Source organism: Gymnoscopelus braueri (genome assembly GCF_963280865.1).
Source record: "Gymnoscopelus braueri genome assembly, chromosome: 5".
Taxonomy (NCBI): domain Eukaryota; kingdom Metazoa; phylum Chordata; class Actinopteri; order Myctophiformes; family Myctophidae; genus Gymnoscopelus; species Gymnoscopelus braueri.
Genome location: NC_137606.1, coordinates 50,328,789 through 50,341,152, shown reverse-complemented (window position 1 = coordinate 50,341,152; position 12,364 = coordinate 50,328,789). Strand labels below are relative to the sequence as shown.

The 12,364-nt window shown below is 39.7% G+C and overlaps 1 protein-coding gene across 1 annotated transcript in view; it reads left to right on the top strand.

Moving 5' to 3' along the window:
* man2a1 (mannosidase, alpha, class 2A, member 1) overlaps positions 1-12,364 on the top strand; it is a 67,253-nt gene that overhangs the window by 37,559 nt on the left and 17,330 nt on the right. The window contains exons 13-18 of the mRNA XM_080428956.1: positions 2,035-2,226; positions 3,315-3,429; positions 4,489-4,556; positions 6,562-6,727; positions 8,906-9,148; positions 10,584-10,706. Of these exons, the coding sequence (XP_080285082.1) occupies positions 2,035-2,226; positions 3,315-3,429; positions 4,489-4,556; positions 6,562-6,727; positions 8,906-9,148; positions 10,584-10,706 (907 nt within the window). The remainder of the gene's footprint in view (positions 1-2,034; positions 2,227-3,314; positions 3,430-4,488; positions 4,557-6,561; positions 6,728-8,905; positions 9,149-10,583; positions 10,707-12,364) is intronic.

The following is a 12,364-nucleotide window of genomic DNA, read 5'->3' as shown; positions in this document are numbered from 1 at the left end:
ATTATTTTTAAAGCGAACATTTTTAACTCAAATCTTTGCTTCTGGGGGGTCCCTGGAACAACATGTTTTGAGATGGGGTCCGCAGCCAAATACATACAATTGTGGGGGTCCTTGACATGAAAAAGATAGAGAAACACTGACATGGAAACATAGGTTTTTCAGAAAACTGTTAGGATTTAGAAGACATTTGTAGAATCGGCTTCAGGTCTTAATGGGTTAAAGGATAAAATAGGGCTTAAGAGACTAATAAAACTACATGGGTCTCCACTGTACAATTTACAATTTGACAAGTAGACAAAGTTTTTCAATTTTATAATTTTTTATTTACATTTTTTTCAATTTAGTTAATTAACACATTCCATGCCAGATTTTAATATCATAATGTACTCACCAGTGCCAGCGATTTATTGTTGTTTTTTTCACCTCGCCACAGACCTTGCTAAATACCTTATAATCGCGCGTTAAACTGTTTGTAGACACACAGGGTAGCTGTGTGAGTGGCCCAGAGAAGAAGTGTTCAATCGGCGACATTCCATTTTGCAGTAGTCGCAGTTTCTATTAACCCATTGATACCTGGAACGCATCTGTGTCACTTTAGATGTCTTTAGGCTATTCAAAAATAGCAGATATACAAGCTCATAGCGCGGCACCGAGTGCCGCGCTATGAACTTGTAGATCTGCTATTTTTGAAAAATCGAGGAAAAAAAAAATTGGGTTTTTTTTCCCAATTTTTTTTTAGGATTTAGAAGACATTTCTAGAATCTTCTCAGGTCTTAATGGGTTAAACAGCGTTCAGCGTGGAGAAAAACAACACCGAGATAATGGCGGATTAGCGGAAGCTTTAGAGCGGCGGCGGATGGGAACGAAAATCTTTGATTGACATTCATTTCCGTTTCCGATGTGCTACAATGAAAATATGTCACTGCGAGAAAAAATAAAAAATCTACTTTGTGTAGATCTACACGACTGGCACGCTGCGCTGTTATTTAGGTTCGCGTAGAAAACGCGATTGGCTCGCAATGTGTTAACCCATTAAGACCTGAGAAGATTCTTTAAAAAAAAAAAAATGTTAACAGTTTTTTGAAAAAAATATAAAAAATATTTTTTCACGATTTTTCAAAAATAGCAGATCTACAAGTTCATAGCGCGGCACTCGGTGCCGCGCTATGAGCTTGTATATCTGCTATTTTTGAATAGCCAAAGACATCTAAAGTGACACAGATGCGTTCCAGGTATTAATGGGTTAAAACAACGTAGATAATTTGCCACCAAATTACAATGTAGATGCTCTTCTCCAGAGTGACTTAAAAGTGTAAAATCAGAGTAAATGGCATGAACCCTATCTAGTCAACTAAATAAATAGTCAATTAAATGTATGTGTTGTAAATATTATAATGAAAAAGCAGTGGGTTAAAATGTATTATTAATATTAATATTCTTTAATCAAAATGATTACAATGGGCTAAATAATAGTAGCCTGGTTCCAGACGAATCTGCCATTGCGATTAGGTCTGGCCCCTCTCTATAGACCCCTTAACAGACGACGTCACACTGATAAGAACCAGTATGCGTGCAACCAGTATGCGCGCAATGAAACCCATTCTATCAGGTCTCGCTAGGACGCGCCTCACTGGCCAACACACAAGAGGGGGTCGGGGTGTGCTGCAACCCAGCGCACCCCGAAACAATTGGGATTGATTGGTTGATTGGGTTGGGAATTGATTGCGTGAAACAATCATCTGTGCGTCCAGTCTCAATGTTAGTAAACAAATAATTGGTCTATAGAGATTCCATTTCTCTCCCTCCGAAGTTGTGAGGGGCCAATCAGGGCCCAGTATGCAAATATGGGGCGAGTTTATCACCAGAGGCATTTTTTTTTATTTGCCCCTCGGAAATGCAGGTTCCACACAGAGATTCCAGACTAATATCTACGCAGTGATATTAGTCTGGCCATGCCAGGCTAAAATAATAGCTACTTCTCTCTCTCTCTCTCTCTCTCTCTCTCTCTCTCTCTCTCTCTCTCTCTCTCTCCAGGGCAGCAGAGATCCTGTACAGCCTGACGCTAGCTCACATAAGGCAGCTGGGTGGTAACCGTGGCGACAGTTACCCAGCGGCCGAGGGCTACCGGTTGCTAACGGATGCTAGGCGTAACCTGGGTCTGTTCCAGCACCACGACGCCGTCACCGGCACCGCCAAGGACTGGGTGGTGGTCGACTATGGTACCAGGTGACTTATGCCATTTATTCCTTTATTTCCCTGAGTCATGTCCTGATTTCCCTGAGTCATGTCTAACTCTGAGAGGGGACAAATGTAAAATCCTGTTTTCATGTATCCATTTGCAGTGGTGTAAAGTAACTAAGTACATTTACTTAAGTACTGTACTTAAGTACAATTTTGAGGTATTTGTACTTTACTTGAGTATTTCCAATTTCCAATACTTTTACTTCTACTCCACTACATCTCAGAGGCAAATATTGTACTTTTACTCCACTACAATTACTTGAAAACTTAGGTACTAGTTACTTTTCAGATATAAACTATGATATAATGAAACATACATTAACCACTTTAGCCCTATTTTATACATAGGCTATTTGAAAATAGCAGATCTACAAGCTCACAATGCGTCGCATCGCGACGCGTTGTGAGCTTGTAGATCGGCTATTTTCAAATATTTAGTACTTTTACTTTTGGTACTTTAAGTACATTTTGATGCCAATACTTTTGTACTTTTACTCAAGTAAATTTTTAATTTTTGGTTTTTACTTGTAACAGAGTATTTTTATATTGCAGTATTGGTACTTTTACTTAAGTACAGAATTTGAGTACTTTTTCCACCACTGCATTTGTGTCAAATGGACGACCATTTACAGCTTGTCGCTCCAAGCTGTCACTATAGTGAGAGTGAGAATGTGTAGGTTATGTTGTTGACTGGCACCAGTGGTGTAAAGTAACGAAGTACATTTACTCAAGTACTGTACTTAAGTCCAATTTTGAGGTATTTTTTACTTTACTGGAGTATTTCCAGTTTTCAGTACTTTTACTTCTGCTCCACATCTCAGAGGCAAATATTGTACCTTTACTCCACTTCAATTATTGGAAAACTTTAGTGACTGGTTACTTTGCCGATATAAATTATAGTATAAAACATACATTAACCACTTTAGCCCTATTTTATACATAGGCTATTTGAGAATACAAAATAGTCGATCTACAAGCTCACAACGCGTTGCGGTGCGACGCTTTGTGAGCTTGTTGATCTGCTATTTTCAAACATTTTAGTACTTTTACTGATGTGTGTGTGTGTGTTGCAGGTTGTTTCATTCCATACTCAACCTGAAGCAGGTGATGGTTAACTCCGCCCACTGGCTAATCCTCAAAGACAAGAGCCAGTACAGCCATGACAGCTCCAAGGCCTTCCTACACATGGTATGTTCACATTCTCTTAACCACTTCAACCCTATATGGTTGACCGGAGTCCCTCATCCTACATATAATTAAGGAAACCTCTGTGGACAGAACCTGTCTGTCCTGCCCGGTTCTCCCCTGGAGCAATTGTTCTGAATTTGCACACGGCCATTGCCCATTAGCATCTGCACCAAATAGCGACGCCCGTTTTTTTACTTTCCCAAAATGTAAGCTGTTTATTACCAAAAGCTCTTTAGTAAACAGAACATTCGTTTTGTCGCTGTCTCAATTTTTCTACTTTTTTTATTTATAAATCGGTGCTATTGAACACCCTTTACGTCTGTGTGTGGGTTTTACAAATATTGAACCAATGAAAAGTATTAAAAAGTGCTTCTGACCAAACCGCCTAACTCCATTGGATCCTCAAACTCTGTGTTTTCCATCATTGATTAGAATGACGGAAGACCACATTAATGGTCAAAAACCTCCTAACTCCACTTGAGCTGTATTTGGGTAAAGTGATGATAATTTAAGGACACATTCAAGTATCTGACAATTTATATCACCACCAACTTTGATGAGGCAGTATTGTGTTCTAAAAAGATGTTTATTTTTTTTCATTTCCTGAAAAGTTTATATTTTGGACATAGCTGGTTTCTGCCCGACAGCAGAGATTTTCAGGTCGGGATATCGATGCAATCCAATCAGGAGAGAGAACTCATACAGTATAGGATAAACAAGTGAAATTGGAAGTGATGGCACAAAGAAATGAGCAGACATATTGAGACACTATGAAATTGAAGCTGATTGAAGCTGAAGCAGAAAAACTGTATTTTCTGCTTGTTATAAAGTGCTGGAGAGACAGGGGGACAAAACCACTCTATAACCACTCAGAATAAACTGTTTTAACTTTTAACCAAGTACTATTTGGTACTTTTTAATATTTGGTACTTTTTAACCAAGTACTATTTGGTACCTTTTAACCAAGTACTATTTGGTACTTTTTAACCAAGTACTATTTGGTACTTTTTAACCAAGTACTATTTGTTTTAACCAAAAATATCACTTACTTACATTAAGGATGAGGTACAGCCATCTCAAGACGCCTTGCCAAGGAAGACTGTCCTGAAAATAGGAGCTACACAGAGGTAAGACATTTCTATGTTTGGTGGGGATATGTTGTGTCCTTGCTTCTGGTCACACTGAATTATATACATCTGATCTGTGTCTGATATGTGTTTATGTGATAATAGAACTATTTAACTATTTAAGTAAAATACATATTAACCACATTAAACACTGGAGTCCTTATATTGGGAACATTTTTCAAACAACAATTTTTCTCTCTCTTTTGAAAATTCAAAAATAGTGATAAAATACAGACCTACAGTTCTCAACCTGTGGGTCGGGACCCCCAGGGGGTCAAACTGTACTATAAAATGATAGCTGATCTACAAGCTCACAGCTGCGAGGCGCTGTGAGCTTTTGATCGGCTATGTTAACAATATTTATCTGTGGAACCGTGACAAACTAAATTAAATGCCTCAACTCCTACAATTCCAAGTGCTTGTCAGGGTGCGGGGTCCCCAGTTCAAATATGATTATTTTGGGGGGTCGTGGCCTGAAAGGGTTGAGAACCACTGGTCTATATCACTGGTTGTCAATGTCAATGTCATGGACCACCAGGGGTCCAAATGGACCCCTAACTCTGAGAGTTAATTGAACACTGGGGATTTTACAGTGTAGATCAGTGGTTCTGAAACCTTTTTGTCTCAGGGAACCCTCAAAATAACTTTTTCATCCACGGCACCCCAGAATGACATTATTACTTTGTAAATATGTAAATCTTTCCCCCTAAGATGAAAACTTCTGTGTGAGAATATCCGTTTCCATTGGGACGGATTGAAGATAACTTTATACTTGAAGTTTAACCACTTAAACCCCTGCATCCCTATTCTGGGGTGAACATTCACCAAAAATATCAGATCCACAAGCTCACAACGCATCACATTGTGACATGTGAGCTTGTAGATCTGATATTTTTTGGTGTTGAGATTTGGTGTAGACTGAAAAAAGTACAGTGCAACTCAGGTCTGTTTTACAAGGTCAAATATTATCAAAATATTCTGCATCACCCCTGGACTTGCGTCACAGCACCCACTTTGAGAAACCCTGGTGTAGATTGAGGTTCCAGTTATAGTTCTCAGCCTTTTTAATTTCCAAGACCCCAAGTTCGATATCGCTGCGGTTGGGTGCAAACCTCATATGTCCAAAGCTGTTACTTTAAAGGATTCTAATTCAAAAGTAGCAATAATAGCAGATCTATAAGCTCAAAACGCGTCGCGACACATTTTGCATCGCGACACATTATGACTATGTACATCTACTATTTTTTTTATAGTTTTGTGTTACACCGTAGTATGACAAACTAGTCATACATTAATTTATGAACCCCCCCCCCCCAAAACAAATGTTTAAATAAAAAGTTCAAATATGGAAATATGTGGGTACTTATTTTTTTGTACACTGTAAAATCCTCAGTTTAACTCTGACAGTGTACAAATGTAACCAAATGGACCCATAAGTAGTTATTTAAATTGATAATATGCTTAACAACTATGTGTTTATGATATTTTATCTATTCCATGGTAGATCATTGGTGGTGTACAACCCAACAGAACAGTTATTAACTATGTATTCATAATATTATGTTTTATTATAGTTAATCGATTCAGCCAATGAGTAGCACGGCTTGGGTGTGGCAAGTCGTGCAGTAAGTACTGGGTGCTGATGGTACAGTAGGTGTTGCGCTGGACATCAGCAATCCCTCTCCCAGGAGTCTAGTGCACTGCGAAGCAGGGAATCTGGCTGATACCGACAATAAGCCTTTCCGAGCTACACACTCATTTAACCCATTGATACCTGGAACGCATCTGTGTCACTTTAGATGTCTTTGGCTATTCAAAAATAGCAGATATACAAGCTCATATCGCGGCACCGAGTGCCGCGATATGAGCTTGTAGATCTGCTATTTTTGAAAAATCGTGGAAAAAATATTTTGAGGATTTTTTTCAAAAATCTGTTTGGATTTAGAAAACATTTTTAAGAATGGCCTCAGGTCTTAAAGGGTTAATGATATGTATTCCATGGCAGATCATTGGTGGTGTACAACCCAACGGAACAGGAACGATCGTCGGTCGCTACCGTGTACGTAGACACGCCGCACGTCCGGGTTGTCTCGGAAACCGGCCAGCCAATCCCCTCGCAGATCTCTGCCGTGTGGGAAAAGCCCACGCAGGCATCTGAGGAAGCCTTCCAGGTAAGAACGTATGGTAACACTTAACCCATTAAGACCGGGAAAGCATCTGTCATTTTGGATTTTAACCACTTTAACCGTTATCTTATAATTTGGCTATTCAAAAAATAGCAGATATACAAGCTCATAGCGCGGCACCGAGTGCCACGCTATATATATATATATTTTTTTATTTTTTTTATCTTGAACATTTGTGCAAATCTTTGAATATATATAGATTGAGCCTGCAACGGTTCACAAAATTCACGGTTCGGTTCACTTCAATATTTTGATGTCACGGTTCGATACAAAAAAAAAATGTGTAATTTATTCAGCATTTTGTTTTAACATTGAATAATACCCATATTTTAAGGCAGGGGGGTCCTTGAGGGTGTTCCCCAGAAAAATGTGTTAATATGGCATCAAAATCAGTTTAACCATTTTAACCCTATAGAATATTAAATAACCAATCTACAAGCTCAGCTTGTAACAACAAAAACTAACAACAAAAACCTTGTTTTTCTAACAACAAAAACCTTGTATGTCTCTAGCACAAAGTATTTTCAGATGGGGGTCCACTGCCAAATACATATTAATTTGAGGGTTCCTGATATGAAAAGTTTGAGAACCACTGTTCCAGGGTGTATTCTTAGCAGTACATAAAACAAAAATATCTTATCTTATCAAAATAAATGGACCTGATGGAGAAATCAGTCAGGAAACAGGCAACTCTAGGTTTGTCTAGGTCAGGGGGTCGAGAGAGAAAAAAAAAACGGCTGCCAGCAGCTTCTTATGCACTGGGGCTGGGTCTGAATACTGGACAAACTTGTTCTGTGAGAACAATGGCCGAGCCGTGAAGCGACTGCCATGGTCATTAGCATACAGAGGACCATCACCATGGCCTCTCTTACGTCGTCAAACATAGAATGAATAGAGCCAGGCAACAAGACACAGAGATATCACGCCACTGCTGATAAGACAAGACGCCACTGCTGTGATTCAAGATGCTTTCCAAGAAAAGAAAGCTTGTCGATGAAGGCCGTTCATTCAACTCTACCTGGAGAGAACGCTTTTTCAACAGCATCACAGCGCTTTTTCAACAGCATCACAGCGCTTTTTCAACAGCATCACAACGCTTTTTCAACAGCATCACAACGCTTTTTCAACAGCATCACAACGCTTTTTCAACAGCATCACAGCGCTTTTTCAACAGCATCACAACGCTTTTTCAACAGCATCACAACGCTTTTTCAACAGCATCACAAATCCGGTAAAACACCGTTGTATGGAGAAGTATATATCAGTTGCATCTCTCGTCTGGAGGAGTAGCGGCTGCATTCCTCCCCGCACCCCGCACCCCCCCCCCCCCACCTTTAAAAATATATATACATTCAAATATTTGCACAAAGAATAATTTGCATAAAGAATTTTTAAAAATAGCAGATCTACAAGCTCATAGCGTGGCACTCGGTGCCGCGCTATGAGCTTGTAGATCTGCTATTTTTTAATTGCTAAAGTATAAAATATGGATAAAGTGCTTACACAGATGCGTTCCCGGTCTAAATGGGTTAAAGCTGCACTATGTAACTTTCCTCTTCTACCCCGGATTTGAATCCGGTTTCCTGCGCAAGTGCCGACACGTTTTACCATTGAGCCAATAGAGCCCGCCTGTTTGCTCAGGGGATACATTTAATCTTGACCATCAGGTCAGAATTGGTGTCAGATCCTGTGTCTATAGGAGTAGAGTAGATGTCGGATCTTAAGGAGAAACCTTTGATCCGATGACGTTGACGGCTAGTTTCACGTAAAGGAGCCTCGCTAGCCAGCCTCTTTTTCGTTCATGCACTTTACACATAAAGTAACGGGTAACACTTAAACAACATTTAAATGGCGGTATAACCACGAGGAAAAAAAGGTGTTACTGAATTGGAAAAAGTAACAAGTTACGATACTAGGTACAGCAAAAACTAGTTGTGTTACAGTCCTAACACACATCTGTTGGTAATGTAACTAGTAACTAATTTAGTTGTTGTAGCTTCCTGTCAAAAGGCAAAGTATTTAAAAAGTATTAAAAGCATTAAAACGTTTCTCTCATTCCTCTTCTGTTTTTCATTCCCCCCGCCCCTCTCTCCCTCTCTCTCTCTCTCTCTCTCTCTCTCTCTCTCTCTCTCTCTCTCTCTCTCTCTCTCTATCTCTCTCTAGCTGTCATTCATAGCTCAGGTTCCAGCTTTTGGGCTGTCTGTCTATTATTTGAGTGAATCTCTCATAGACAGCGCCCACAAGGCAGACTACACATTCCTGCAACAGGATAGGTCAGACCAGCCGTCAGTCACAGCCAAACACTTCACAGTGTCCCACCCCATGGGTCTGGAGGCCGAAACCCCTCTGAGCATCAAGAACGCCCACGTCCATATGTGGAGTTCTGCTAGCACCGGTCTAATGGAGGTACAGTAACATAAATGTAATTAAATATAGAATTGTTCTGCTGACAAGTATCTGTGAGAGTAATTACAGAGAATTATGCTGGATTTCACCATAATATGGCATAACGTCGCACCACAACGCATTGTGAGCTTGTAGATTAGCTATTTTCAGCACGGGACACCGGTTTAATCACGTGAACCATAACGGTCCTATTCTGAGGCGAACTTTAGGCAAAAATTGCTGATCTACAAGCTCAGAACTCAGCTCAGAAGAGTTGTGAGCTTGTAGATCTGCAGGGAAAAAGGAGGCGGTCGAGTATCAAGCCCTGGGGGACCCCGGTCAACAAAGTATATGGGGTTTAAAATGTCTTTATCTGCAATGCAATTGATTGATTCAAAAGTTTGACAGAGAGAAGCACAATCGCTACATCTAGTGTTAATCAAAGTTTTGCATTTTTTCATTATTACAATTTTTTTAATATAATTTCAGTTAAAGGCATACTAGGTAACGTTTTCAACAAAACTAAAGTTAAATTGTATATCTTTTGTGAGTGGCAAAAGTTTCACAACACCCACTCCATGAATTTCACCCCCGGAAGCCTTTTATTTATATATTTTCTATTGAACGTGGACTGGGGGGACTTTCCCGGGAAAATGACGTTCCTGGCCAACGTCATGACGTCGTGGCCGACGTCCTGGCCGACGTCGTGGCCGACGTCCTGGCCGACGTCATGACGTCGGCCAGGAACACCGCAACGGTTTCCTGTTTGGCCAGGAACTACCGCACTAATATCAAAAAGGAACCTCACGCTGATTTTAAGAGAATGTAGGATTGGAAGATCGAAAAAGAACAGAAAAAGAAAGCACAGCTCATGGTAACTAATGCTCCACTGGCTAAGAGAAACGATCCGTAGATAGTATAAAACAATTAAAAGATCGCTTTTTGAAACGCTTCCGGCTTCCGGTGAAAACGAATGGAATTCTGGGTAATCGAGGACTAGGGAAATTGTATGCAGTGACGGTAGTGACCAGCAGAGGTTGCTAAAAATCGTTATTTGTGATTTTGCATTGTACAACTTTAACTCAAATGTTTTTTATTTTTTTTATTTTTTTTACCCACATCTAGTTTGTTATTTTGTGAGAATTATTAACTATAATAATCTGTTCATCAACCGATTCAAAAAGGTGGGGCTGATGAAAAGGGACCACTCGTTTTATTGCATTTTTTTTTTGACATTTTATCATTGGTCTGTGCACTTTAAGTCCAATACATGCTCCTTCTGACGTTCTTCGAAAAGGGACGTGATACAGTATAACTGGACGTTTGCGGTGGCATATTGCCGCTGCAACATTGTGTGTGTGTGTGTGTGTGTGTGTGTGTATGTGTTTGGTTTATGTAGAAGTAACAGCTATTACAGGATGGATCAGAACATAGTGTGTGTGTTTGGTTTGTGTAGAAGTACCAGCTGTTACCTGATGGGTCGGAACATGAGGTCAAAGTGCAGTTCTTCTGGTACGGGACGACATCCAACCGAGACAAGAGTGGAGCCTACCTGTTCATGCCTGACGGAGAAGCCAAGGTAATTCAACTAATGTTAGTCACAAGCTCTTGTTAATGCTTTTTATACTGTTTTCACAAATGTCATAGGACAAAGTAGGGCATTGGTTTACCAAACGGCAAACAAACAAAAACAAAACAGTCGGAAATGCAAGGTTTCAGGCCAACAGTGATGATATATTCGTTGCTGTCAGGTGGAAACCTTCTACGTCCAAAATCATTCCTTTTTCATTATTATTTGTAAAATATTTTAAAATAGTGAAAATAGCCTACTGTTATGGAAAAAATAATATATTGTCCATGCAGAAGGTGAATGCATATCTTAGAACAGTGGTTCTCAAACCTTTTCATATCAAGGACCCCCAAAATGATATTTATTTGGCCGCGGACCGCCGTCTCAAAATATTTTTGTTCCAGGGACCCCCAGAAGCAAAGATTTGAGTTACAAATGTTTGCTTAAAAATATATACATTCAAAGGTTTGCACACATTTTCACGATAAAAAAAAATAGCAGATCTGCAAGGTTATATCTGCAAGCTTATAGCAGCTTATAGCAGAGCTTATAGCAGATCTGCAAGCTCATAGCGCGGCACCGAGTGCCGCGCTATGATATAACCCATATAACCCATTAAGATATAACCCATTAAGGCCTATGATATAACCCATTAAGGCCTGAGGAGATTCTTAAAAATGTTTTCTAAATCCTAACAGTTTTTTGAAAAAAATCAAACATTTTTTTAAAAAAGATTTTTCAAAAATAGCAGATCTACAAGCTCATAGCGCGGCTATGAGCTTGTAGATCTGCTATTTTTGAATAGCCAAAGAAATCTAAAGTGACACAGATGCGTTCCAGGTCTTAATGGGTTAAGGTCACTTTACTCATTTCTAAGCAGGAATTCGCACAAAGGAGGTGGCATACATTACATTACATTACAGTCATTTAGCGCTTTTATCCAAAGCGACTTACAATAAGTGCATTCAACATAGGTAGGCAAGGAAACTACTAATCACCAGAAGTCCTAAGTGCATTCTGCTAAAACAAGCAACCAAGGGTATACCTAGCGCTGAGGTAAAAGTGCAATATATCAGCTACCTACTTTCTTAAACAGATGAGACAAATAGCTAAATCAAATGAGCAAGAGCTAAAACAAATAAGTGTATCGACTAAACAAGATCCAATAAAACAATACAATAATAAAACAAGAGTTTGTACAACTAGTTAACAACAAGTAGGCAAGGCCGAAGAGGAAGGGTAGTGTTTCCTGAAGAGGTGGGTTTTCAGCCTGCGGCGAAACCAGCATACCCCCCTGGCCAGTGCCAGTGCAAACCAGTGCAAACCCGTGCTTTGTTTATACTGGTGGGGTGTGGCCCCGTATCTCCTCATGAAAAGAGTGACACTTGGATGTGGAGCAAATGGAATCTCAATATATACATACAATCATGAAATGATAGATCAATATTTGACAGTCCAATATCGCCATAACACTGCAAGTGCTCGGCTATTTTCACTACTTTTGTGTGACACTCTACTACAGCATACATGGGCAACTGGCGGCCCAGGGACCACATACGGCCCCCACCTTCACTTAAAGGGATTCTAGGTAACTTTAAGCCTAAATTAAAAAATATTTATATATACATATATTTAGCATTATTTCCCCTCTATCAGCCACTATATAA